The sequence below is a fragment of the Opisthocomus hoazin genome, chromosome 12 (assembly GCF_030867145.1).
Source record: "Opisthocomus hoazin isolate bOpiHoa1 chromosome 12, bOpiHoa1.hap1, whole genome shotgun sequence".
NCBI lineage: Eukaryota > Metazoa > Chordata > Aves > Opisthocomiformes > Opisthocomidae > Opisthocomus > Opisthocomus hoazin.
In genome coordinates, this window is record NC_134425.1 from 1,690,710 (window position 1) to 1,718,688 (window position 27,979).

At 41.4% G+C, this 27,979-nt stretch overlaps 1 protein-coding gene across 1 annotated transcript in view; it reads left to right on the plus strand.

Annotated features, from left to right (window-relative positions):
- Nucleotides 1-27,979, plus strand: part of BANP (BTG3 associated nuclear protein) — a 155,170-nt gene that overhangs the window by 51,993 nt on the left and 75,198 nt on the right. The window contains exons 8-9 of the mRNA XM_075433551.1: nt 17,150-17,317; nt 27,812-27,942. Of these exons, the coding sequence (XP_075289666.1) occupies nt 17,150-17,317; nt 27,812-27,942 (299 nt within the window). The remainder of the gene's footprint in view (nt 1-17,149; nt 17,318-27,811; nt 27,943-27,979) is intronic.

Here is a 27,979-nt window from a genome sequence, read left to right on the forward strand (position 1 = left end):
GTAGCATAGCCACTAGTTTTAAGCCAAAAGAATCTGGGTGTGTGCATCTTGCTCTGATCCCGTGACTTCTAGTAGAGAATTGCTTGGTGAATACATTGAGGACAGCCAAGTCTGTTCCATGCGCTGTGGTGTAAATATTTTCCAGTAAAGGGGGTAGGTGAAGGCCTCTGAAGCATCTGACACAAGTCTATGGCTCCTGTGTAATACCTCTGCTGTGCATGTAAGGAGGAAACAAATTTAAATGTTAGTGTGGAATTAAGGGAGAATTATGTAATGCTTAAAATGACCAACTTCACTAACTGAACTAGATTTTAATATACCAGTAGATCTCGCTGTTAAAAGATTCTTTATAGTCACATCTTATGTAGGCCACCAGTGGATTAATAGAGTGGGAATAATTTGCTATACTAGAGTGTTTTGTGTGCAATTGCCAATCTGAAATGCCAATGAAGGCTTAAGAACACAGCCAGAGAGAGCTTCTTTTGAATGACGTTTGAAGAATTTGATGTTTTGTTTTTATGCCTCTGTTAGGGCAATGTGTTTGATAGTTACATGGAAGAGAATGTGAAGACTGTGTGATGATGAGACTGCTGTGCTGTCTTTGCACTGAACTGAGCTGAGGAAATGCAGTCCCGTGGACCTGCTTTTCTTTCTGATAATTTGCTGGCTGTCTTGGGAAATTGATAGGCAGAACTCACCCATTCGGTTTGCTGCTCGAGGCCAGGTTTTGTCTTGTTACTTGCCTGAAGCAGAAGACTTCAGGCTTCTACTGCAAATCTATTAAATATGTGTTTTTAAGGGAGATTATGATTCAGAGTAATTTTGATCAGCAAAACCTTTTTGCCTGTTGAGCTCATTAATGTGAATGACCTTGTTCCACTGTGTTTTTACAACTTAGATTTTTGTTGACAGTAGTTTTCAGAAACATGAAGAAATGATTCTTGCTCCATGTTAAAGCAAATCACTAGCAACCCTTTTCCCTATCCCTTAAATCTGTGAGCACGAATCGAAGAGTGAGTTTATAACTATTTGAGTAGAAAGAACAGGGTTTTGAAAATGTGAGCACGGGGAAGGAATGTCCTCCTGTGGGATTAAGCTCCCCATAATCCCCATAAAATGGGGATTATGCTGCTTATGTGAGGCATTCTGACCGTGAAGAAAGTGGATTATAGAAGTGATTGCTGCAGTTGGGCAAGGCCTGCAATGGCAGAAATGTGACAGCAGTGGATCGGAAGCAGCAACGTTCTGAATGACAGGCACAGAAACTGCCCTCTGTGCCTTTGGTGTCGTAAGCATGGCTCGGGAGGTTTGGGATCCAGGTATCTGAAACATATCTTTATGTCTTCACGTTGAATAGCGTCTTGCTTTCTTTCGGGAACCAGCCCATAACAAACTAGGGATTGTCGATGCCTTCTGGGAAAACCACACTCTATGTGAATCTGACCAGAATTGACTTTTTTGTGTGCCTAAATGTTAATGGTCAGTGAGATTTGCTGTCAACAATGACAAAGAATCCTGTGGCAACAGATGAAGAAAATGCATGTAAGCTTGATGAAGCAGCAAATTTAGTATTAACAACATTGGTCCAGAAATTATGATTATATACAATAACCTAATATGTCATCACTGTGAATAATTAAGTTGAAATGAAATTTTATTTAGCTTGTTTATGAATTTGCTGTGATGTGAGTGAGCGCATGGAGAGCTCATAACTTTGGAGGATGAGATCCTGCCACGTTCCGTTCAGTGGCAGAACTCCCGTTGAGTTCAGCTGTGCTGCGATTTCGCCCTGAACGTTTGTCAGAGAGCTGCTGGGGAGAGCCCTGCCGTGCCGTGTCCACTGTGCTTTACCAGCCCGCAGACCGTCTGGTTTTTGTTGGTGAAGTGGTGTTCCATAAAATCTACCAACACCCGAGTGCGGCACTAGCATGGGAGCTCCGTTAGCTGGTTGTCCTGACAATGTGGTTTGTTTTGCTCTGAGCAGTAGTACTTTGATGCATTCCTTTAAACTTTAATGACATTAGATTTTTCATTTGCCTTGCATTTGCCAATCATAGCTAGAAAAGCTCAAGCCAATATAAAGGGTTTTATTTTTGCTTTTGTTTTAAGTTTCTTAAAGTTTGTCAGTGGAAAGATACTCTTTCCTTTCTTTTTCTTCTAGAAAAAAACACCAACAAAATCTGTATTTAATAGAAAGAATATTTTGTATAATATGCAGAAGCTATAGACAATGAAGAGATGTATGTTTATTAAAAATTCTTGATATACTGCACAAGGTTTACCGCAAGAGAGATGAAAGTTTATCTTTGGAAGTATAAATTTTCACTTGTGGTATAAATTTGCTTGTGGGGTGGCAGTGGTATTGAGGAGAGTTTTTGGGCAAGAAACCAAAATGATTTAAGCACACTGTATGTCATTAAGTAGCTCATTACTTCAGCCCTATGAAAAATGTAGACGTTTTCTGGTGAAAGATGATATAAGAACATCCGCAGTTGTATTTTCTGTTACACAGAGAAAATTACAGGTTTAGCTCTGTTGAGTTTTTGTAGCAATCTCCACAAATGAGTTTGAAAAACTAGATTTCCAAATTCAGAATTTTGCATTTATAAGAAGCTTATACAACTTAACAAAGGATGATTTTACATGTTGTCTTGGAAAAGATTGAGAGGGGATTTCTGGAGTTCATAACGGAAAATCTATCAATAGTTCTTACTCTTTAAAATAATCTAAGGAATGAAAGCAAAATACCATCTGTTATTTCCTCTTTGTGTAGCTTTGTTAGTGTGTTATCTGTGTGAAGGCCTCTTGGGTCTGCACATTGTGAGTTTTCAGACTCTCACCAATCATTTTTGAACATGTTTGTCAGTTTTGGCCAATTATGAGAAGAGGATAGAAAATCAGTACCTACAAATTAAATGCAGCACAAGTGTTTGGATGGAGGAAGGATCTACAGCTTCACCAATTGCCGTAAGGGAACCTGTGCCCTTGATTTAGGTTCAGAACACCAGAAATCCTCTTTCAGCTCCATGCAGTTGTCTGTTCCTCAATATATTGAAATAACTCTCCTATGAAGGACAGGATTGTTGTTTAAAAAAAGAAACAAAAAAACCCCCAAACCCAAAAGCAAGAACAACAACACCCACCAAAAAAACCCCAGTACCCACAGAGGCGAGGGCAGTGAGGTGAAAGGTGTGAGAGTAGGGTTGTAGCCAGCTTAGTACTGTTCAGTTGAATTTTCCCATCTGCTTCGAAGACTGCTTTGTAGAGTGAATTTTTGCTGATTTCTGTTCATGAGTTAACATTTATTTGATGCAGAATAAATCCCTGTCATTTAGATAACATAGGAAAAAAGTGTTAGCTGATAATACCTTATGATAAAGTCTGATTTTTAACTATATGGTAAATGATGTATATTCTGTTTCAAATGGCACATTACTTTTTTTAGATGCCATTAAAAATGTAGAATAGAAAGAAATTGGTAATAAAAGCTTGGTGTTTCTGTTGTGTTGTCATCTTGCTTCCAGTGAAGATGGGAGCACCTTTCTACTGTACTAGTTGAAAGAGGTGTTAATGCACATTAACAGAAGAATGAAACATAGCTATGTCCTCTCCAGAGGACTGTTCAAGTAGAATTAAGCACTGTACTGCTTTACAAAATTCGTTGACATACTACTGCTTGAGAAGCAGACCACCCGCATTTGCTTAATAGGAAACACATTTGGCTCCTTGATTGTGTAATGTATGTCAGATCAGGGTATGTGTGTGTATATATTGGTGCACATAACCCAAACATAACGCAGGTTGGGCCAATTTAAGCAGCTTGTAACTTAAGTCATGTAAAATCTGTGGACCGCAGGAAGTCACTACTGTTTCAGCTTCTCATTTGCCTTTAATGAAAATATTGATCTTAATAGCAATGCAGGATAAACAACAAATATATCGTACTTCTGTCTGTCTTAAGGTGGGTGTTGGTCTCTGTCCCAAGTAACTAGTGATAGGATGAGAGGCAATGGCCTCAAGTTGCATTTGGGGAAGTTTAGATTGGATATTAGGAAAAATTTCTGTACTGAGAGAGCGGTCAGGCATTGGACCAGGCTGCTCAGGGTGGTGGTGGAGTCCCCATCCCTGGAGGGGTTCAAAAAACATGTGGATGTGGCACGTCAGGACATGGTTTAGCAGGCACGGTGGTGTTGGGGTGACGCTTGGACTTGGTGGTGTTAAAGGTCTCTTCCAGCATTAATGATTCTATAATAAGCATCATCGTGCTTTAAGTACTGGAGGAAGGGTAGTAAGTTGCTTCCCGTAGACAAACTGTTAGCTCTAATGTTTCTCACCAGTGGATCTGTTTTCTGAGATGCTGCAGACTGCTGCTATTGTATAGAATGTTTTGTGTAAATAAACACTGCAGATACTGAAAGTATGCACTATAAATACAGAATGTATTTAGTGTTTTCTGTTTTTTCATTTTTCCACTTTAAAAAAAGCCTTTTTATTGCTGCATTTTTATGAACTAATCCCATTTTTCCTTTTATCTCCTTTTGTCCTTCCTAATCTTTGTAATTTTTTTGCACGGTCTCTCTGTCTTCCTTTCATTTCCTGTTTATAATTCTGAGCTTCACATGTCTCATTTCTGAATATTGCACTAGTTGCTGTCAGAGTGTTTATTATATATACAAGGGGTTAAAACTGTTACACCTAGATGCAGCAGAGATCCCTACATGTCTTGTTTATCAGGAATTGTAGACATGCATCTAGACCTTGGATTCCATCAGGAGACTGCTGGAGAACTTCAAACAAAAATTCAAACTTTTTGCAAATCGGCGTTTTGTCCTATCTGTGTAATATTTTGTCAGCACTAGAAATTTTCAAATTTCCGTAAGTTGGGGTTGTTGCAACTATGTTGCTGGTTGTTGTTTCAGTCCAAACCCTTGACAGACCAGCTAACTCAAGAATCAGTCGCGCTCTGGAGACTCTGGAGGTTTGAGGGGAAGAGGAATGGGTTAGTGGCACTGCTCAAGCTAGTAATTTGTTGAGCATCTCCGATGTTTTCTGTTTACCCCATGCTTCTGTTTCTTCATTATATAGGACATTAACTAATCTTCCAAGCTGTAGTAGTCTGAAAAGAAGTGGTGTGGTTTGTATCCGCATGGATGAGCTAGTCTTGTGGTCCCTGGAAATAGCTTTTGCAAACATTTTCTTCTCCTAGTAGTAAATACCATGGGTTGTAGTTCTTTGGAAATAAAACATTTGCTTCAGCCGGTTCCGTTGAGGACTGCGGTGTTATCAGATGCTGTAGTGCATTTCTCCTCAACCCCCAGATCATGGCCTAGAGGTAGGACAGACTTCATTTGACAGCTTGAAGGGCTGAGTATAAGCAGAGGAGGATTTGTCCAACTCTGCAGGATTACGCCTGTGGCAGACTGGGGGAGGTGGAGCAGGTTCTCCTGAGCTGTTCAGAACCTCCGCTCTGAATGTGACCGAGCGGACCACACCATCTGACCATTTCGGAAGAGCTGTGCGGTGGTTCGTGCTGAAGTCCGTGAGAGCGGTGACTGCTGTTAGGGGGAGAACTTGGGAAGAGAGGAGAGAGAGTTTGCAGAGATGTTAAACCAAGAGAGTGAGAAGCAAACTCTGGAGAGTTCAGCACGTCTTTGCATGGAATGAAGTGAAAGAAAGCATTTCTGTTGTGCTTTTCTCATATCCAAAAAACATTTTTATTTTTTTTTTTGTACCGCACCCTCGGGGAAGGCCTTGTGATGCAGCACTGCTGCTTCTGCAAACGTGTTGCCTTCCTCAGAGCTGCAAAAGTCTGGCTTCGGTTCCAAATAGCTGCTGCTTTGTGAATCAATTAAATGCTGCCACATGGAGGGAAGCGATAACCTCTTTTGAGGCTAGGCGAGAAGATAATACGAGAACCCATTGAGTTTATCTCAGCACCGCAGTTCTCATAAATGGCATCAATGCTGGCGCTTGCTTACTGACTTTATGTAAGCACTGTAATTTAATGCTGCCTGTTGTTTTCTTCTTTCCTGGGCACTTATGTTTATTTCAATTACTTTCCTGGCCAGTTACGGTTTAATAAACTGAAATAAAGGCAGCAATTTTGGGAAGTAAAATAAATTGTTGGCAGTGCGTTTTCTCTCTCCTTCTCACTCTTCTCTTGTTGTTCTTGCATTATGCAAGCGCTGAACGTAATTTTCCATTCTGGAACAGAAGCAGCTGCTTAGCCTGTCAGTCGCAACTCTGATTGCATGCGACTTGATTGTGCATGATGTGCTGTCAAGCGTTTGTGAGTTCGTGGGCTCTGCAGAAAGAGGAAAAGCAAAGCGCTAGGTCGCTTGGACCATCTCTTTCCAGCCCATGCACAGTTGTTCCATCCTGTCAACACTTTTCCGCTTTGGCCAGACTTCTTTAAAGTACGTGCTGAAGTGCCCTGGTCCTCACTTCTGAAGAGGCAGCCAAAAACATAAAGATAAGTCTGTGAGTGTGAAAGCAGTTTTCTCAGTGACTTAAATGTTAGTTCAGGAGTGTATAATGAAAAAAGGGGCAAGTTGTGAAATTCATAAGAAAGATGTGCTTGTTGGGAAAGTTATGCCACGAACACGATAATTCAGTTTAGCGAGTGCTGTTATTTTCTAATGAAATTCAAGGGAGTCTTGTTTGAATTTCAGAAGTCATTATGTATTTGTGTACTAACAGTCCCCAAACCCTGAACACAGCAAGAAGTATCAGACCATTTATAATCGGCGTGTTGAGTGTGGTGTCCAAGGACCATCCTTATCAGTGCTGCGTATCCATCCGAGCTACGAGCCTAGGAGTGAAATAGAGGACCCTGTATCACAGTTGTACTAATCGCTGTTTTCTTTGGGCTGATTCCTCCATACGTGGAACTCCTCCAGTGTTAGGACTGTCTGCAGGGTAGTTACTCCAGCGTGCAGCGGTGGTGTCCCTTTAGGGGCTAACTCAGAAGGGTGCGGAGCGTGCTTTACTCTCAGCGTCTGCAGGGGAGGCTGGTGGTTACCCAGCATCACTCAGGCTCAGTCCCTGCGTAAGCAAAATATCCTAATGGACTTTCAGTGGACTCCAGACAAGAGATATTTTCTTTACTATCGAGGGCCTGTAAGTGACAAAATTGAACTTTTACAGTGTGGTTTTAGAAGACATGAAGAGTCTAAGAAAGTGTTTGATCCCTGACGTTTTGAGAGGAAAAGCAGCTCAGCCACCAAACACAAGAATGATCAGTGCAAAAAATAATGTACATTCATCTGGAAAATGCATTGCCGCATTCAGAGAGAGCTGGGATTTCACAAATTCTCGTAAATGGAATTCCAGAAAGTTGCATAGCTTTTCCTTTCCTGCCTTTGAACTTTCTTTTCTCCATTTCACAAGGGTTAAAAAGTGAAGTGAGGAGATGCCTCAAGCTGACTGCAAGTAAAATGTAAATAAATTCCCGCAGCGTTCAGGTTTCTGTCATGCCAGTCCTTTCCAAAGCCACGAGCTCCTTCGGAAGGGGAGAAATTTTCGTTGTTGATTCATAAGTGAGTTTTTCTTGGCGGCACGTGCGGCGGCGTTCGCCATCCAGATGGGCTCCCGAGGCACCGCGGCGAGGGCTTGTGTAACGGGGCGTCTCGGGAAGGGGGTGGTTAAAGCAACAACCCTCCTTTTTCCATCGGTTCTGCTGCCGGCTCTGTCAGACCGCGTTCTGCTGCTGTCTGAAAGACAAACAGCTGTTTAATCAACTTCTCTGTAGAATTGTGGCTGTCAAAAATGACCTGATGTGTGGTTATTGGCAGCGGCTCCTTGAGATCAGAAGCGTTTATTTCGATCAAACGTTCTTGCTTCAATTTAGGTGATTCCATTTGTTTTGAGCATCAGACTTTGATTTCAAACAGTAAGTTGATCCTTTGGCAGTAAACACATCGTATACTTAGGGTATGTTCCATTCCAAAACAGAATGACGTCTGATAAACCTTGTGGGATTGTTTCTCCAGTGTGTAAAGAAATAGCAAGAACTTTGCTTGCTCACTTTGATCATAAATGAATGTTCTGACATTTTGAATGTGCAAAACTAAACCATAAATTTAACTGAAGGCTTAAAAGCATGATGTCCCGTAAGTGGATTTTCATTATGCAAAAAGAAGGTAATAGTTAGGAGTGCATAAAGTATTTTATTTGGAAGGAGATTGTTAGTGACCGGGTAAGTCAAACAAGCATTGGAGTCTTTAGGTCCTGATCTTCATGAAAACCCATTTCGGATGGAAATGCTTGTGCAGCCTGTATGGAATGCTGCCGTTGCAATTTTCAGCTGTGCAGCTATAGCTAGATGAAGTATGCAATTTTGCTTTCGTACTGAGACCCAGACATTACATGAATATATATATTTTGGGAGGAAATGAAACGTGGATCTTCTGTTTTCAAGGTACCTTGCTTTATTTGCTGTGTCTTTTTGGATTTTTGCAAGATGTTTTTTAGAGCAAGCAATGTGCTTTCTTTTAAAAATGGGGGGAAAAAAATGCAAGCAAATGTCTCATTTGTCCAGTATCGTCGTCGTGGAGTGCCCCTCATGTAATTTGTGAATTGAGGCAAGTCTGTAGTAGGTGAAATGAAGAACTTTCTGTTTTCAGATTACAGAACCTCTGATTTGGTCTAGGATTATTTTCTTGTGAGGTTGATTGATTCCTTTAGTGAGCTAGACTCTTCATGTTTTTGATAAATGTACTCCGGTTATTAAAGAGTCACATTTATGCAGCTGTAGATATTCTGTCGCCATCAGACAAAAGTGATCAGAAGATCCTTACGGGAACGCCTTACGGCCACCGCTGTGACCCGCCACGCGGAACTCCCTGCGATCGACGTCTGCAACCAGGAACACCAGAAATGCTCTGTGCCCGCAGGGCTGCGTTCGCTGGCCCCCGTTCCGCCGCGTCTCTTGGGTCTGCGGTTCTGCTCCCCTTTGGTAGCGCTTGGCGCGTGCTGCGAGGCAGCCGGGGACGGAGTGCGGATGGAAACGCCGGCGTTTCTTGCCGGAATGGTAAATGTGTGGCCCCACTAGATGGCATTATTGGCGTGCTCATGGCTGGCTCTGGAGGCCAGAGCGGAGCAGGTTCTGCTCCTCGTAACATAGATCAGCATAGACTGGCAGGTTTTCCGAAGGGTGGTAAGGTGTAATATCTCCTTCTCTGGAGATATTCAAGCCCCGCCTGGACAAGGTCCTGTGCAGCCTGCTGTAGGTGACCCTGCTTCGGCAGGAGGGTTGGACTGGGTGACCCACAGAGGTCCCTTCCAACCCCTACTATTCTGTGATTCTGTGTGTCTGAGGGTAGGAGCTCTGCTGGTTTACAAGGGGGTACGTGTGGAATTTGGAGATTCTAGATGCTAATAAATTTTTTTTTTTTTTAACTTTTAGTAGGGTCCTATCGAGCTGCATGCGTCCTTTTAATTTGTAGTGCAAGGGCATTGAAAATAATTTTTCATTTCGTGTTTCCACTGGTTTTGTGATTTGTTAAAAATGAAATATCCAGGCAAATATTCAAAAGAAGTATTAATAAATATTAATGAAATATTCTGACAGACTAACTTTTACTAAGATAAAATTAGGTGGTAAATATTCTGACAATTCAAAGCTAGTTGTTATTTCTTTGGAGGAACAGTGCACTACCAGAATGAATTTGGAGTCAGATCTGCATATAAGCGTCAGGAAGGAGCTGCATTTTCTTGCACAACATTTGGTTTCAAAATGCTTTAAATCTTTTAAAATACAAGACATTTTATCTGTGTTTTATGAGAGCAAGAACAGAGAAAGGGAAACCTCATGCCTTTTGTGTTTTATTACTTTCTCATAACTTAAAAAAAAAAAACAAACCAAATACAAAACCTCAACAAGCAAACAAAAACCTGTCTGGATGTTGGAGACCACGTGTTTTACCCAAAGCAGAAAGACTTCTAGCAATGACCTGTGAAAGGTGAATGGTCCCTTGCAGTAGGCCTTGGAGCTGGTATGCTTGAGAAAACTAGGAAAAGAAATGGGGTTACAGCTGTCTGTCGGCGGATCGACAGAGCTGTAACGATCGAAGCAGAGAATATTTCACTTTCACTTAACTCTGCTACTGGAGACGCAAGCCAGCATGCACACACGCTGCTGCTGCTGTCTGGTAGATGTTGTGAACAAGCTCGTTGCTGAAGTGTTCCCTCAACATGGCAGGGTAACCCGATGTTACAAGGAAAACTTTCTTCCATGTTCCTCCAGATGGTTTACTGCTCTATTTGCATAGAATTGTAATGAGCAGGTTGCCTAAACAGTGTAATTAGCGTTTTATAAGTAGCTGCTGATTGAGTTTAACGCTTCCTCTGGCTTTCTTTGATGCTGGTACAGCAAGATGCACCCTTTTGATCCCAGAAAGCTTTTCTACCAGATAGATACTTGGCTTGAACTTGGCTTTGTTTTAGGAGCTGAGATGAGAAAACATTGTTCTAAATTGTTAGTTTTCTTGAAAAACCTAAAACGTGCTGATTCCATGTATATTAGAAAGGAAATTTTAGTTCTAAAAGGCAAGCAAGGAGTGGTAGGCTGTTACCTCAACCCCTTCTTGATCTCGGGGATTTTTATAGTAGTCGTAGTTTGGGGCAGATGGTGTCTTGGTAGTTGTAAGACCCCTCTTACGGGGATTTTGCGGAGTAGGAGTGGGGCGCTGATAGCCTGATGTGAGTTTGGTCTGCAGAAATTTATGTCCACAGTCTCGCTTCTATTCCAGTTATCTTGTAAGAGGTATGAAAACACCATGCTTAGAGTTTGGTTCTTTAATGTACTGACGTATGTATTTATATAACACCCACATCATGATGGCATCTGGAAGCCAGGAGAATTATGCAATATGAGCAATGCGCTCCTGGAAAAAACATTTTTTGGTGTCCTTAAAGTTAGTCCTTATTCCCCGAGTTGTCTAGTCACGTGCCCACACTGAAGACCACTGACTTCACTGACGTTTTTCACATCTGGAGTGTTTCCTCGAACGTGCCTGGCTCTTTCAAGTGTGTCCTTAATGGTGTTTATGAATTTCCTTACTCTCTTGTCATGACATTTAATTTTCCTACTGTAGATAAACAATTTCTACGTATTTGTTGTGAAGCAGTTGCTGTAAAATTATCAGTTATGTGTTTTGTCATAAAGTCACATAAGATAAGAGTCCTCATGATCTCTGGTGTAGAGCTGAGTTCTTATTGTCCGAGTGGAAAGGGATTTGACTAACATGGAATTTTGAGGTTTTTGTATTATTATAACTTAATTGAAGAGTACAATAAAATAATCAGTTTTCTATGGAATCTTATTTGCAGAAATCGTCTTTAACCATATCTTGTGTACCTAGGAAAACAGGGCATTTCTTCCCTTTAAAAGCTGATAATTGAAAATCTCCTGAGAAAGTAGAGATTTCGTGAACATTTTATAGTGTTTTATTTTAATATTTGACCGTTTAAAATATTCTGGTTGCGGACACAGGTTTAGTAAATCCTTCTTTAGGTATGTGTAGTAGAATAGGATTTCAGTTGTACTTGAGGCTGTTTGCAAGTACCCCTGGCGTCTGGTTTGCACTAGAAAGCGTGCACACTCTAGTCTCTAGTAGTCTGTAAATTTATAGCTGTTTGAAAAGTAGGAGTGTGAGAGTTAAATGAAGGAACTGTAGAAATAAAATGGAAAACTGAGTAATTGCTTGGTAGCTGAATTTTCCTTCCCTCCTCCCTCTCTCCGTGTTTTTAACAGCTCCCCCCCCGCTCTTTTTGGGTGTTGTTTAGCCTGTGGATGAGCACAGAGCTATGGAAAGTGATTGTCTGGTGACATGATTGATGTTCACAAGCATGTGACGTCGGAGAAGCTGCCAAGGTTCTGCCATCCCCCCGACTGCAACGGGGCGAGGACGATGTCTGCCTCCCCTCCTGCATCCCTTTGCCCACCCCGAAACACTGCTGAGATTTGGAGAGGGAAGCTGCCTCCCAGCTGTGGAGACCAACCCCCCCCCCCCAGCTGTCAAAGGAGTAAACAATTACGCTTTTTAAAATTGTTTCAATATGGTCAATGCATGACCATAATTACGCTTGAAGAATTGAAGCCCGAAGGCGCAAGAAGTAACTTCAGAGGTGCTTAATTTTTTTCCTTCGCTGTTCCAATATTTAGTACAGCAGATTTTGTTGTCATACGCTATTCGTTTAATAAAAGGAACTCCAAATGTATGACCCTTCTGTGAAAAAATGCATTTTGTTAGCCAAACCCCCAAATAATCGCCCCTCTTCATGATTCTGTGCAGGCAGAATCTGAAGCCCTTGTTTTTCATAATATCCGTCATGTTCTTGTCAATTAAACAAAGATTCTCTTCACGAGTTTAATCATTTGAATTTTGAATATGACATTCTGTTGCTTTTTCTCTAGACTTTAAAAATGATGTTGAATTTGGAAGTGGAAGGAACAGTTAGCCAGATCTGTTTGGATTACACATGTGATGTGAATGTGTCTTTATGTTGTACATGTGGCTGTTAGATTCTCTGGGGGTGATGCTTTCCCCAGTCTTTCAAAATAGAACAGTAACAGAGGGAAAGCCTGTGCCATCTCAGTATAAACGGCAGCAAAGGGAACTCTGCCAAGTCCAGGAAAATAATTATTTACCTTTTAATTGTCTAAAGAAATCTGGAGTTCATGGAGAATGGGAAGCAGCACAACGTAGCAACATCCAAATGCGAGCGAATTGACGTGAAGTTTGTTCTTTAGGAGGCTGGTTTTGAATGCGATATCAAGATGGAATATTTCATGTCTGGTTTTGGTATTGCAAATGTCTTCTCTTCCTCCTCAATTTGTTCTTAATTAAATTTCTTCACAATTTAATGTTTTGTGTGGATTGTTTTGTCTGCTGTCTGACTTCTGACCTTTAAGGAAGAGAGGATTACTTTCTCAGGAACATTGTTTTTGTGGGGTTTTCTTTTTTTTCTAATTAGCCTTGTTTTTAAAAAAACCAACTCTTCCTCCCCTGTTTTGTACGTTAGATGCCCCCAAAGTTTGTGAGAATATAGTCATTTCAGACAGCATTGCTGTCGATCTTTGTGTTTGTACCAGATCATCGTCACTGCATTTCCAAGCTTTTTTTTTTTCTTTTTTTCTTTGAACCACAGAAAGATTTACTTTGCGGAGCACAAGAAGTGTTCTAGAACCTGTGCCAGGCTTCTTTTGAGCTTTATAGGAACTTTGGCAGAACTGTGCTGGGTTTCTCACCTAGGATGCGGAAGGCAGAACTCCGTATCAGGCACCTGCTGGCTTTGGAAGCTGACTTCTTTAATTTTCCTGATGCTCACAAGCTTTCCTCTCAAGCTTTTGCTTGAGAAGGTTGGAACGTTGGTTCTTGCTTGCAAACCAAAGTGATTTCCCCTGTGTGTGTTTCAGCATAGCCCGTGTCTCTGTGAATTCTTTGTGCAGAGCTTTTTGTCTCCCGAGCTGCTGCTAGTACGTGTCTAGTCTATAGAAATCACTCAAGCTCTTGCAATTTATTAAATAACTGAACTGTTTTAAGTCTCTGGTGTGTTTTCATAGAAAGCTTTGTTTAGGAAGTGAGGTTCCCAAAGAAAGCAAACTTTGGACCCTTATGTTTAAAAACAAGCACATCCTTTGTTTTGAACGTTACCGGCAACCGTCCCTTGTCCAAAAGAAAAAGATCGCTAAAAACACAGTCATCCATCCTTAGGCGATCTAAATCCTTTAGTTCCCTCTTCTTGGATAAGCGCATCTGTCTTCCAAAATTCTGTTGTCTTTTTGCCAAAGTGCTGAAGTATATTGCTGAATGTATTTTTTATGTGTTTTGAGCAGAGTTGTTCCGTGGCTCATAGATGCTGTGCCGCTTACAGATTACAGTGCTGCGTGCTGCTTTGGACTAGCAAACGTTCCGAAAAAGTCAAATCCCTGCTCACCGAGATATTTCTGTCTCTTCTAATATGGACTTGCCCAAGTTAAATGTCTCGTTTGCAGTACCTTGCTTCAGTGCTGCCTTTTCGAACTTGTTTTGGTGTTTGACATGCTCAGAATGAGCCAGCTGAAAGCTCTCCTGCATGTGATCGTTTGTGGATAGAGAACAGAAAGTCAGCACGCTTCAGTTTCCTAATATCGTTTGCACGTGTTTTCGGGATGTGTCTCTCTGCAACAGGTAAATCATATTTCTGATGTTGTGGTGAACTTTTTATCCATTTAAAAAATATTCCACTGTCGTTAGAATTAAATTTTTCTTCAGTCATTGGTGGACTGTTATGAAATGCGGTTGCTAAAGACCTGTTCAGAGAATACGATTTTAACTTGTAATACCAACTGGATAGATTTATACATCTGAAGTTCATTTAACCTTTAGATCAGCTATCTTTCTACTTAAGGGCTAATTTTTCATGCCTAATTTGCACATGCAGTTACTGTGACTGAGTAGGCAGTTATGGTAAAAATCTGTGCAAACAGCAGGCGTTTCATCTATACCAGTTTTACACCTTCAACCGCTGTAACAGCGAAGTAGGAATTTCATGAAGAAGCGAAAAGAAGCATGCCTGGCTTTGAAAGTCTGTGCTTGATGTCTTAGGTCTCTAGCCTAAAATCTTCTTCTCTGACTCTACCCTGTTTAGCTTGTGATCTGTTTTCCATGCTTCTCTCTGTAGCCGTGTCTCTCCGTGGAGGTGGTGGTCTCTGTAGCCACCATTTCGTGGCCATTCCTTGTCACACTGACTCAGTGGTGGCTGCTGTGAGCAGTAAGCAGAAGAGGGTCTGTTCCCGTCTTCCCTCAACAGAGCGGTTTCTGGGACGTTTTGTATCGCAGCTCTGGTACCCATTTCATTTCTCCAGCTCGTGTCCTACAGGGCTTGGGTGTCCTAGTATGAATGGCCCACTGCACCTGAGACTATCTTGTCCCAGATGATTTATATTGCTTTTGATTTATCTTTGAATTAAGTGACATCCTGGAATATCCCGTGGATTACACTGTAATAGTTCAAATTCCTAGCTAGACTGCTTTTCTGTGAGTTTTCTCTGACCTACAGCTGATTCAGTCCCTTCTCTAAACAGAGCAGCACATAACGTGAAAGTCGTTAAAGTGTATTTATGAATGAAATATGGACTTTTTTTTTAAATAACCAAAGAGCATATGACTGTATTTTATGTAGGACTACACAAGCACTTTTGTTCGTACTGACAGCTGAAGTCATCTAAAGAGTTAAAGCACAACTATTTTTATTGGATGTTGCCGCAAACATTTATAAACCCATTTCTCTGTGTAGTGCATATTAGTAATAGATTATGCTAAAAAATGTGGTCTCAGTATTTACAGAACAGAATGTGCTTTCCTTTTGCTGACACCTATGGAAAGGAAACTGTTGCACAGCAGCAGATGATCATTTCAGTCGATTTTCCTCCTTTCCTACTCCCACCCCCTTTCTGGAAACATAATGCAAGGGTTGTAAAGCCATCGCTAAGTAACGTGCTTGCTGTCTCATGCCGGTGAGAGATCGTGGGGCCTTTAAAGTGCCTTTAAATTGGCTTTTGGATGCCGGTGTTTTCCTCTTGTAGGTTCTCTGCTTTGCTTTTTGAGCAGATCTGTAAGAACATAATGTAGAGCATCAGAAAGCAGTGTGTTTGAAGGTGATGGTGATCGCTTGAGAGCTACATACAGTACTCCACTTGACTATGTTAGATCCATGACCTGCACATTTCAGTTCTTGAGGACTCTTGGCTCATTTGTAATACACAGAAAAGTACTGAGCTCTTAGTTCGTGCACACCTGGAATTTTGCAGCTGTAGGTTTCAAATCAGTTGCCTTACAGGAGCGTACTGGATCCGATTTGTGGGACTATAGAACAGCTGAAGCAGGTAGCTCACAGGATCAGGATCCTATCTGAGACTAAGATTGTAAACCCAGCAGGTTGAAAAGATTCTTTTCTTTTTGTGGAATGTAGAAAGAAACGGATACCAAAAGGACAACAGGAATTGTAAGAGACCCTTCATGCATAGTCACATTGACATATTACAGCTTTGGATTGAGTTTTAATTATAGTATTGCAAACCTAAATCTGGTAAGTTTAGAAGTACTGAAGTTTTAGAGAATGTTATATGTTCAGGTAGTTCTGTTTTAATTCACAGGTTTTGAACCTGTGGGTTTACGTTTTCAAGAGTTTTTTCTGCAACCATGAGGATTATAAATTTCTCTTAACGTACAGTCAAATGCCTTCCCCTCAAAACACAAGCCACTCGAAGGCTTACAATGAAGTGGTAACATTCTGTAGCAGTATGCGGAGGACCTTCAAACAGCTGATGATGCACAGCATATTGCTTTCCCAGTTTTAAAGCCATTTGTCCAGATGCTGAAACAAGTTTTTCTTGTCCTACCTGAAACAGGCTTTTTGCTCCCTCTGCCTCTTGTGTAACTAGGCTTCGCCTTCGGGTGCAGAGGTTGCACAGTCATGAACCTGGGTTGAGCTGGCAGCGGGACTCCAGCTGTATGAGCTTTGTTTCAAAATACTCAGTTTAACTCAGGAGTCAACGTTGAGTTTGTATAACAGTTTGGCAACTTAGCACCAAATGCTGGAAAGTGCATAAAATGGCTCTTTAAATGACTGAATACTAGTAGTAATATTTTCAGAAGATCATAATTTTGTATTGCATTTTTATTGGATTCCGAAGAATTGTGAACTAGGCTTTAAAAGAGCTTTTTTTATAGGGAGGATTATACGTCTTCCTACTTATTGACATATTGTGGGGCACTATCAGTGTTAAATAAAGCTTTATCCACTTTTGGCTTCGGAGTGCTGGATCCTTTGTTGATCAGTGTTGCGTATCTTGAATGTAATGGTGTAGATCCCACGGATAGAAGTGTAGATCAGGAAATTTCATAGACTGCTGACATTTTTAAATACATAACTGTGCATCTGTATGATTACTTAATTTTGTCTATAGCTGTTCAAATCACACCACTGTAGAGCTTTGGCATTTTTCATAATGTCATTGTATTCCTTTAGGCAGAGGGCAATTCTAAAATTTTCAGGGTTGCTTTGTTCACCTTGTGTGCATGACTGTGTGTCGTCTAAGAATTTTCCTGAAAATATCAATTTCTACTAGTTTTCACTGCTGTGTGTTTCTCTATAATTGCAGGTCACTTATTTTATAAATTTGGAATCACAGAATCTGACTGGTATCGAATCAAGCAAAGCATAGACTCCAAATGCCGAACAGCTTGGAGACGGAAACAGCGAGGCCAGAGTCTTGCTGTGAAAAGCTTTTCAAGGCGGACACCTTCATCATCATCTTACAGTGGTTCAGGTAAGCAAACAAACAACCCCCCCCAAACTCACAAAACCCAAACAAACGCATGCCAACAGAAAAGGAAACTTACAGTAATAATGTCATTTGTTTCTCAATATATGTGAATATGATTTTGATCTGAAGTTGTACTTACAACAGGTGCATGTAGTACCCCAAATTTTGAATATTTTTGTTTAACAAAGATACGTGGAGAAACCCACATTTCTCACAATTGAATTTTTGGAGTGGATTTTGTTTTGTTGCTTTTTTTTTTTCAAGTATCACTTATCATTGGTGAAGAGATCTCTCTGTTACAGTGTATATACATCTACAGTGCTCCTCAGGGAGTGTATCCATGTACTAAGTGAAGTCAGCCGTTCATAGTTAAATCATTATGGGCCTTCAGTGCAAGCTGACCACCTCCTGGTACCTCCGGAGTCCTTTGCAGCCTGGTGGGGCTTCTACCAAAGTAGGTTACTGGTAGGGTGAGCTCCTGATACCGTTTCATCTGCAAATTGCAGTCCTGCTCCTGGTTGCAGTGCATTAATGATCCTGGAAGGGAAGCGAGATGTGTGTGTGTGTTCACCAAAAGAAGAGGGAGAAGGGAGTCTCTAAAACAGCAGTAATACGCAGATTTGCCAGAAATGAAAGTGCAGTGTATTCCAGTGTGTGTGAGAGATAGGCTGTGTTGGTTTGGGCGTTCTCGGAATGCCTGGCTTCACTGGGATGCTTGAGAACGTCCATCCACATGTGCTAACTGAAGAAAATCAGCAGATGCAGCTCCGTGGTTTTTTTACCGTGTTCAGTTTTTTGAGTAGAAGGTCAAAATGTTTCTGCAACTGTTCGTAAGAGGAGTCAAGTGAATAAATCTTTCTCAGTATGTTCACACCATTTAGCAGGACGTGCTTAGTTTTGTTCCTCAAGTATTTTCCTCTGAAGAAATTAAATATATTGTAGGTGATTCTATATTTCCATATAGGTAGGTAGGCATGAATAATAATAACAAATGAAAAATACTGACCTAAGAAGTGTTCTCATAGGACATTCCTGGCTCATGCTTTTAATATAAAGCAGTGTTACGGGACATTTGTACATCATATATTAAAAACAGTGTTTTGGAAGTGAGCCCAAAGAAAAGGAAGTAAGTTTATTTGCCTGCATAAAATTTTTGGTTGCATGTTAACACTAACCACTGTATCTCGAGCAAAGAATGCCAAAATCTGCTTTCAATGGAAAATTTTATGTGCTGGAACTGGGAATCATATCCAAAATTCTCAAATTAAAAATACTAATCAATGTAATGATAACCATAAGCCATATGTGTTGATGGGATTTTTATTTTCAGTCTCTTAGCAATCAGTATTTTAGAGTAAGAATGCAGTAGTAAGTGGATATTATGGGCCTGTGCTCATTAGACCGTACTCCTTGACTGTTGTTGAGATTTATTATTAAAAAAATATTAATTTTTAACATCCTGGTTTGGAGATCTGGGGAGTCCACTGTAGAGATGTAAAACACAGACTCAGGCTCAGTGAATTCTTGTCTTCAGAAGGCCATAAGGTAATAAGTTTTGGTGGGGTTTTTGTGTTGTGGTTAAGCTGAAAGCTCATTTTTTTTGTTCCCTCAATTCCACTAACGTGATTTGTGGGTAAATTGTTCCGTGGGTACAAAGACACCTGAATTAGCTCCTGGGATTTCAGCAACATGCTGTCTCAGCAGGTGGGAGCAGCGTGGGGCAGACACACATGAGCTGGTTCTGCAAGAGCCACGTTTTGGGCTGTGCGCCCCGGCCGGCTCGTTTAGCTGGAGCTGAGCGGGCTGCCTTTGGGCCATCAACCTGCGGGACATTCCAGGGAGTTTGTCTGCCTCCTGGGTCTCCCACTGTGCAGGCTATCTCATCTCCCAAGTCACCTAGATAGCAAAGAGGTGACTGCATGTCCTTATAAAGATGTCTTTGGTCCTGAAGATGATGAAGGTGAGCTGAGGCATCTTGGCATGTCATTGGCGGGACTGTATAGACTGCAGCCAAAAGCAGAGTGCCGCCAATAACATTAACAGCTGCCTTCGGTGACGGTATGTGAAAATGTTCCCATGGATTCAGAGTCTTTTGTTAATTTTCTTTAAAATACTGCTTTTACTCAGAATGTCATTGGCATCATCTTCTGGGAGGCTGTAAAGGTGCTGGATGAATTCACCACTATATTTGCACCCACTGTGAAAAAGCTCTTAGAAAAACAGACCACTTTTCAGAATCAAGTGGTCCTTTGAAAAACTAATTGGCCTTCCAAAATCAGGTGGGAGTGGTATTTCACCTGAAGAAAGAAGAAGAGGTGTGAGGGAAAACAGGAGAGTGGGTTGAGAGGCTGAATGAGTATATAGGGAGAAGAAAGAGAAGAAAAGATGGAGATTCACACACTTTTTAAAAAGTAACATTTGCATGACAAGGCTGTAATTCCACAGCTCTGCTCAGGTAACTTCCTGAACCACTCAGACTTCGCCTTTGTGGTTTGACATCCCTGGAACCTCTCAATGGAATTACAGCATCATAATTCACAGTCATCTGTTCCCTATTATAAACACCGTATAGTGGATATAGCAGAATTCCTGCTGCCAGCTAGCAGGAAAGAGAAGCAGTATTTCACAGCTCTGAAGTAAAGGAGGTCTGTATTTCACAGTTATGACAACATAGCTGTCAAATACGGCTTTTTAAAGTGTTACATATGAACCCAGACAGTTTTTATGGTAGCATTTGTTTCAGGGGGCAATTTAAGGTGAGCCTCGAACGGTCTGGAATTCACCTACTTGAGAAGCTGTCTTTCCCGCGGTTGTCAGTTACAGCTACGAAGCTCAGCGCTGGGGGCTTTGTGTCAGGTCTGCACCCGGCTGTGGCTGCTGCGGTCTGCAGAAGACGACCTGTGTCTGGTTTCACCGAGTGGTGTGGTGCTCTGTGTCAGTTCACATACAGCAGGCATCTGAGTTCTTTATCTGTTGGGCAGAATGTAGTAGCTGCTTCTCACAGAAGATAGAATGGAAAAAAAAAAAGCTCTTAAAAGATTGTGAATGGCTACAGTGTCGTGTTTACGCTGTGAAGGATGCGGGGATAGGCAGCGTAGTTTCTTGTATGATCTCCTCTGAGCTGTTCTGAGAAGCTCTGGCTTTGGCTCCACTCGGCATAGGACTGTATGACTTCGGTAGAAGAGAAGCTGTGATTATTTAGTTTGATCAGGAAATTTAGTAGAGCGTGGTTCTGTGACTGGTCGAGTTAGGTCACTGAGCGGCTTAAGGTAAGCGTGTCAGGTTCTCCGATAGTTTAGCTGCAACGGTGGTGTTGCACACGTTCATTTCACACCTTGCAGACAAGCGTTTCAGATTATGCCACGGGGGGGAAAAATTTTCACACTCGCCAGGTTCAGGAGGATAAACCTAAGCTGTTTGTGGAAGTATTTAAACCCACTGATTCTTAGCTAAATGATGATAATTTCCTAGAGAAGTGTTAGGGCTTACCCTAGAAGGTAGTCCCGTAGTCTTCAGAAGGCGCTTCTTTGGAAGATGCACTATTGCCGTCAGCAGATGCCGTGAGCAGACGCAGTAGTATCACAGTGTCTGCCGTGCAGCTGAGCTGTTCTGAACACAGCATTAAGAGGCTTGAGTGTGATCTCAGTGTCCTGAGCGTGAATGAATGAGCACCGCGTTCCCTGTATGAACGTTTCCCAGAGTTTGGTAAGGCTTTTCTACTTCTGAACTTGTGGTTGTAGTATTTGTTATTAAAATTGTGACCAAGGGGTACAACAAAAAAAAAGGGGGGGCTCAGATCCAGAACTGTTGTGTTTAGTTGGCTTGAAGTAATATTTTTCATTAGCTATCTCTAGGGGCTGATAATAGCAAGATAGCTTTCTGTTATGTCGTAGTGTAATAATACATTTCAATCAGCAGAAATTTATCGGCACTTTCTTCAAGTGTTGCAAAGGAGCTCCATTCTCCTATGTGTTACAGAATATTTTCTTAAATGCTGGTGTGCTAAAAGTCTAGAATAACAGTCTTTTATGTTTGGCAGTGAAAAGTGTTGAACATCTCTACATATCGTTAAAAATAATATTTTTATTAGTCCTGAAATAGTCTCAAATCAGCATGTTCACTGCCCTGCTGGAAAGTCACCTGCCTGTGACCTGCCTTGGATTTCTCTGGCTCTGAGGGATCCTGAGGGTGGTTGAACACGGTAGTTCCCCAGAGAAGCTGCAATGACACAATCCCTGGAGACCATCAAAACCCACCCAGACGCAGTCCAAAGCAACTGTTTCTGGTTGCCCATGCTTTGAGGAAGGGCACTGGATTAGATGATCTCCAGAGGTCACTTCCAACCTCATCTATTCTGTGATTTTGTGATTTTGACGAGTTATTACACGCATAGTAAGTAATTCTGAATTATTTACATCTGAAGAGGATTGTTATTCTTGAGCTTCTTCATTCGTAAGTACTTGTTGGACACGTCAAAACTTTTAGGCTTCTGCTTATTGTGCATAAAAGTTTATGTAGCACGTGGCTTTGATTTGAGTCATGCAGTTAAAAATGATAACAGATTTCCTCTCTGCTCTGTTTATCATATGGAAAAATTAGCGATGCACATGACATGGAAAAGCAGGAGGCCGAGCCCATCGTCCTTACGTAGCCTTACAAGTTTTTGGCGTTGTAATTCTGTGATAGCGTTCAAGTGTCAAGAGCTCGAGGGGAGCTGATCCACAGACAAAAACATGTCCAAGGGAGCTGGTAGGAAAATATGAGTGAATATCTCTTTGTCCTTCACCCCCAAAGATACTAATTGAGATTGTTCTACATTTAATTGACTGTGCAGCTTTACAGGAGCCGGAAGATTTATGGGTTGCATAAAGTTGTTGTAGCAGACTTATATTTAGGCAGAAGTTGTTTTTTTCTTACTTTCTCTGGCTTTTCTGTTTGAAGCTGTTGCCTCTTGTTGGAATTAAAGTATTAATTGTGGTGGTTTGCTCTGCTCTTGTCAGAGCCAACACTTCGGTCCTTAATGTGTGTTTTTTCTCTTGGTTTATTTTATTTTTTTTTTCCTGACGAGTTGTACACATGGCTGCCATGATAATTTAGCTAGATATTCTTTTTAAAAACATTAGCAGTCTGTGGAGGGAAGGCAGTAGGAAATGAGGTTTTTGGGAGGAGGATTAATTGAAGAGTGCCATCTCCCTTTCTTTTAATTTCTCTTAAGATTGTTAAAGCTGTTATCACAGTTTTCCATGTTGGAATTTTTAATTAGTTCTATGACTTTGGGATTTATATGTAGATTTAGGCTGAAGTGCTCAGCCTGTGCCGAGATGTCACATACAAAAATGGATGCGCAGCCAAATCTTCAAAGCTGTTCTGCAAAATTGGAGGCTTTTAGCACTGGATGAGTCAGGTTGAGATAACGGTTTACAGTATACAGTTTTATTTCTAGTAATTGTTCAGTAATGGTGTTTTTCCTGCTTTTGATTTCTGAGGGCTGCTTTGCTAGATTTGGCCATTATCCTTTCCTTGCTAGGACTGCACATCGAGGAAGCAAGAAAATGCATCCTAGTTTGTAAGCAGAAGCGTGAGGCGGGGAAGCCGATACCCTAGGAAAAAGAGTTTGAATAACACCGCATGAGGAGCCTAAGCATGAATCCCCTCTGCTGCCGGACCTGTGCCTCCTCCATTTCCTTCCAAAATGAGAAGCCGGATGCTCAGCTGAGAAATACGAAGTAGGATAGAAACAATTAGAACATACCAGACGTTTTGCCTTTGAAGTGAGGAATTTCAAAACTCAGTTGAGAGTTAAACATGCGTGTTCTTGAAACAGTTACAAATTACGTTTGTCTGACAAATCTAATCTTGCTCAGCAGTGTCTGAGGAAGACGAGCTTGGAGAAGTCTGACAGAAGTAACTGCTTCAGTGGGGGGGACTTTGCCAGCTCATGAACATCTGTCTGAGAAGACATACTCGCTTAGGCTAAATTGTCTTTGACTTGTAAGCACATGCAGTAAACAAATGGAAAATGTCAAAGGTCCAATTTCAGCTTGGGCGGCAGGAATGTTTTGGCAGTCGCGTTGTTTTTTCCCCACTGTGTCACAACTTAGTCACCTGTGGAATGGGCAGTGCAGCATCTTCCATGCTGTGGATGGCTCCGAAGCTGTTCCCTCTAGCGGAGGGGGCTTTGGGAGGGCTGTGGATAACGTGCTGGGTAGCAGCACGACGTGAGCTGTTCGGTTCGTGTCACAGTACCCCTTTGTAGCTACTGCGGTAGAGAATTTCAAAGCGAGAGTTCAGCTGTGTAGCTTCTCAGTGCCAGGGATTCTCTAATATATCAAAGTTGTAAATGTGAGGCGAGATAGTTTACATGATAGTGATTTATAACTGTTGACATATCCTCTATTCAAGCTGTGTGCTATTCATGTTTGTGTTTGTTTTTAATGGGGAATGTTTAAAAATGGATAAATATTACTTTTGTCTGGTCAGACATTCAGAGGGGAAAACCAATTCTTATAAAAGATGTTTTGTTTTTAGACACTGTTGAATCCTCTCTCTTCTTTCTTCCTAAGAAGAAAAAAACCCCCACCAAAATCCAACTAAAAAAAGAAAGAAAACCCGGCTGAGGTTGTTGCAGCACAGCCAAACTGACATCTATGTATAAGTGACAATGCGAGATGTACAGTATGGTTGCATTCAGTCTGTGCCTCCTGTTCCCACCTCTGAAAAGCACAATAATTTCTGACATCTGTGAAGCAAAAGATGCTTTACAAATAGAGGCTTTTGGACTTTACAGTCAAAAGCATATTTCAATATGTGCCTATAAGATATATGTAAATATATATTTTTGTCTGCTGTAGCTCTTATCTCTTTGATGCTCTTTTATTGCATAGGTTTTTAATCAGAAAATGAATACTCGTTATAAATGCATCTTTGTGTTTTCTCAGAAGTACAACATTGCAGTTTGTGTAATGGTAGGTGTAAACAACAGGAAAAGTACTGCTAGAAGGTTACTAAATCTGTAAGTGAAGCACAGCTTACCTCGCTTCTGTCCCAAGTCCAGTTTTGCTGTTATATGTATGTGTGTTTACATTTACGCTATGTATGTTTGAGCGTATGAAGTTTTGTATGTGTACACGCTCAGATCTAATGAAGGTTTATGTATTTGGGTGCTGTGGTTTAACTTAGAAGTTGAGTTGTAACTCAACTCAGCTGTTGAATTACATAGTTGGGGACTGGGAAGCATGATGGAAAGACAAAATCGCAATGGAATGGACTAGTGGTAGCCTGTAAGAAGGAAGATGAAAAACAGTGGGCTTTCTTAGCCATTTAGCATCCTAACAAAATGCTGTTTGTGAAATAAAAATGCAGAAAATTAATTGCATAAAATATTACTAGGACTGAAGTGAAAGAAATGAGAGAACAAGTGAAAGAAATGAGAGAACAAGTGAAAGACAAGGAGGATTAGGTAAACGGTCTTTCTAGAATATCTGTTACTTTCAGTGACCGTAACAAAGCCACTGGCAATGGAAAGCATGGTCTAGTATCAGAATTTGAACAGATCACGTGTTTATGTGGTTAAGGGTGCAGTTTCTCATAGTAGGTACAGGACTCTTCTGCCGATGGTGATTTGTTAATCCTGTCTGGAATTCTCTACAGCAAACATCCATTGTAGCACAGCGCAGGAAATACTGGAATTGCACAGTAAGCAACAGGACAAGAGTTAAGAAATTGTGAACGTTCTGCAGTTACCTACTGGTCATATGTAAGGTATTAAAGATGTATGTCCACTAGGCAGCAAAACCATGTACTTGTGATGATTTGCTCAGTTACTGCATAAGCGTTCTGGTTGTAGTTATGTATTTGTGGATTGCTAACATAATTAGAGCTGTCTAGTTGAACAGTTAGGCAACTAAACTGTTCAGCAAAGAAGTAAATACTGGCTTGGTGGTTTGGAGTTAGTTTCCAGTTCCCATGTTGAGACTTAAAACTATCTTCTTACGCAAACTTTTGCAGACAGGATGAAAAAAACCCAAATGGATGATTTTATTAAAGAACATTTCCATTAAAATATTTGTATGAGTGGATGAAGCTTATTGTTGCAAAACTAACATTCTCATTTCAGTATAAATCATAACAGTATTAAGTAGAAGTATTAAGCTTTTATGAAACATGGCTTCCTGCTGTGTTGGTTCAAAAAAATCAAACATCGCTTTAGAAAGAAAAATGTATTGTCCATCAATCATCTCTGAGCAGGGTGAGGCCTGTCTAGTGCTTATTTAAGCAATACATAACATCTTGTAAGGAGTGATCTCAAATGGAAGTGGAGTGTCACTGTTTCTTAAATATTTTCTTTATTGTTTCCAGTACTTGGACAGCTTGAAAGCCCTATAGTATTGAATGTTACTACAAGTGAGATGTTAATGAGTTTTATGTTATCTTGTAGCATAAAAGTCACTGTCAGAGCAATAAATAATGTGGAAAAGTTGTAAAACACTTAATGTTTTTGTGGCATAGCAAAAGTAAAAATGTTGGAAATGTTTACAGGAATACTCTAGGCAAGAAGTATTTCTTCAGATGTGTTATTCTACAAGCCTTCTATGACAATCCTGTTCTCCAAGACATCTTAAATAAAAAAACGAAGAAAACTAGGACTGATCCTGGATGTTAGTACGATACTAGTATGATATTAGTAGGATATTGGGACACTTTAAGGTATTTTTGTAGCAGTGTGCACTTGAACTTGTCACATGTGCTGCAAAAGTGCCATTGATCAGTAGCTCCAGGCTGTTCTTCCCGTTTCCTAGAAGGATGTATGGTAGCTAGTAATACGTTTACCTGCTAGGGGTGTCTTAATCTGTAGGAAGACCCAGACGTAGCCTTAGTTTCTGGCCCACTGTATTCCACGTCACCCTTTCAATACAGAATTACTGACATTATTAGCCTCTCAGTATCACTGGCACTAAATGCATAAAAAAAAGTCATGTTACAAAAAAAAATTCAAGTGCTTTTATACTAAAAAAAAAAAAAAAGTTCTTTTTACTTGCCTTTTGCCTCTTACATTGATAAGAATCCTGTCCCTGTTGGTGGAAAATCTAGAAATTCATCTGTATGTCTACTTCTAGTGCAAGTTCTTATAGAATCATAAAATGGTTTGGGTTGGAAGGGACCTTTCAAGGCCATCCAGCCCAACCCCCCTGCAGTGAGCAGGGACATCTTCCACCGGGTTGCTCGGAGCCCCGTCCAACCTGGCCTGGAATGCTTCCAGGCATGGGGCATTGACCCCTCCCTGGGCAGCCTGTGCCAGTGCCTCACCACCCTCAGTGTAAAGAATTTTTTTCTTATATCCAGTCTAAATCTCCCCTCTTTTAGTTTAAAACCATCACCCCTTGTCCTGTCACTCCATGCCTTTGTCCCAGCCCCTCTGCAGCTCTCTCGCAGCCCCTCCAGGCACTGGGAGCTGCTCTCAGGTCTCCCTGCAGCCTTCTCCTCCCCAGGCTGAGCAGCCCCAGCTCTCACAGCCTCTCCTTCCAGCAGAGGGGTTCCAGCCCTCGGATCATCGCTGGGGCTCCTCCAGCCCCGCTCCCACAGCTCCATCTCTGTCCTGTGCTGAGGGCTCCAGAGCTGGGCGCAGGACTCCCGGGGGGTCTCAGCAGAGCGGGGCAGAGGGGCACAGTCCCCCCCCTCGCCCTGTGCCCACGCTGCTGGGGATGCAGGACAGGGCACGGCTGGGCTTTGGGGCTGCCAGCGCACACTGCTGGGTCACATCGAGCTTCTCATCAACCAGCAGCCCCAAGTCCTTCTCCGCAGGGCTGCTCCCAACCCCTTCGTCCCCCAGCCTGTAATCCTGTAATCCTCTTGGAATCATGCTGGGGATTTCCTGATGGCTGTCACTGTTACCCAGAGATAACACCCGGGTGTCTTCCTTTTTGCAGGGGCGTTTTCAGAAGGCCTTACTTTCCAGTGTGAGGTAGTGTTTAGATTCATCTAAGTCAAGAAATCCACCTGCCATTTTGAGCTTAAAAAAAAAATAAAATTCCAAGCTCATGTGTGTCAGTATGAATTATAGATGATGGAGCTTGAAAAACAGTTGAGAGATATCCTTTATATATATGATAACTTCAATTTACAGGATGAGTTTTCAAACGTGTCCCTGGGGTGGTGGTGGCAGTAACAGTTCTTGGCTACAGAGGTGCACAAAAGAAAGTGTTGAACTGCTGAGGAAACGTAGGTGGGTTGGCTGTGATACGACTTTTAATCTAGATTCAAAAGATGCTTTTTAAATGTATGCTTCCTCAGAGACAAGATCGCCTTTGGAACTCCTTTGGAATTTGTAGCAAATCCACAGGTGAGCCATGAACATACATAAGGTTATTAATGCATAAATAATCTGCATCTGTTTACTGATTGCATTTGTTTTCCACAGTTTTGAAGTCTGCATTGCTGCATGGCCACTGGCATGAGCTATACACGTCTAATAAAGCTGGATTTTTGTCTCTTTTTCAGAGGGTTCGCAGAGCTCAGTTTCAGCTTCCAATGAGATCCAGCAGAACCAGCCACAGGCCCTACACTACGCGCTAGCCAACGCTCAGCAGGTTCAGATCCACCAGATAGGAGAGGATGGACAAGTCCAAGTAGTATGTACTCAGCTTTTTCTAAATTATTCCATTTAAA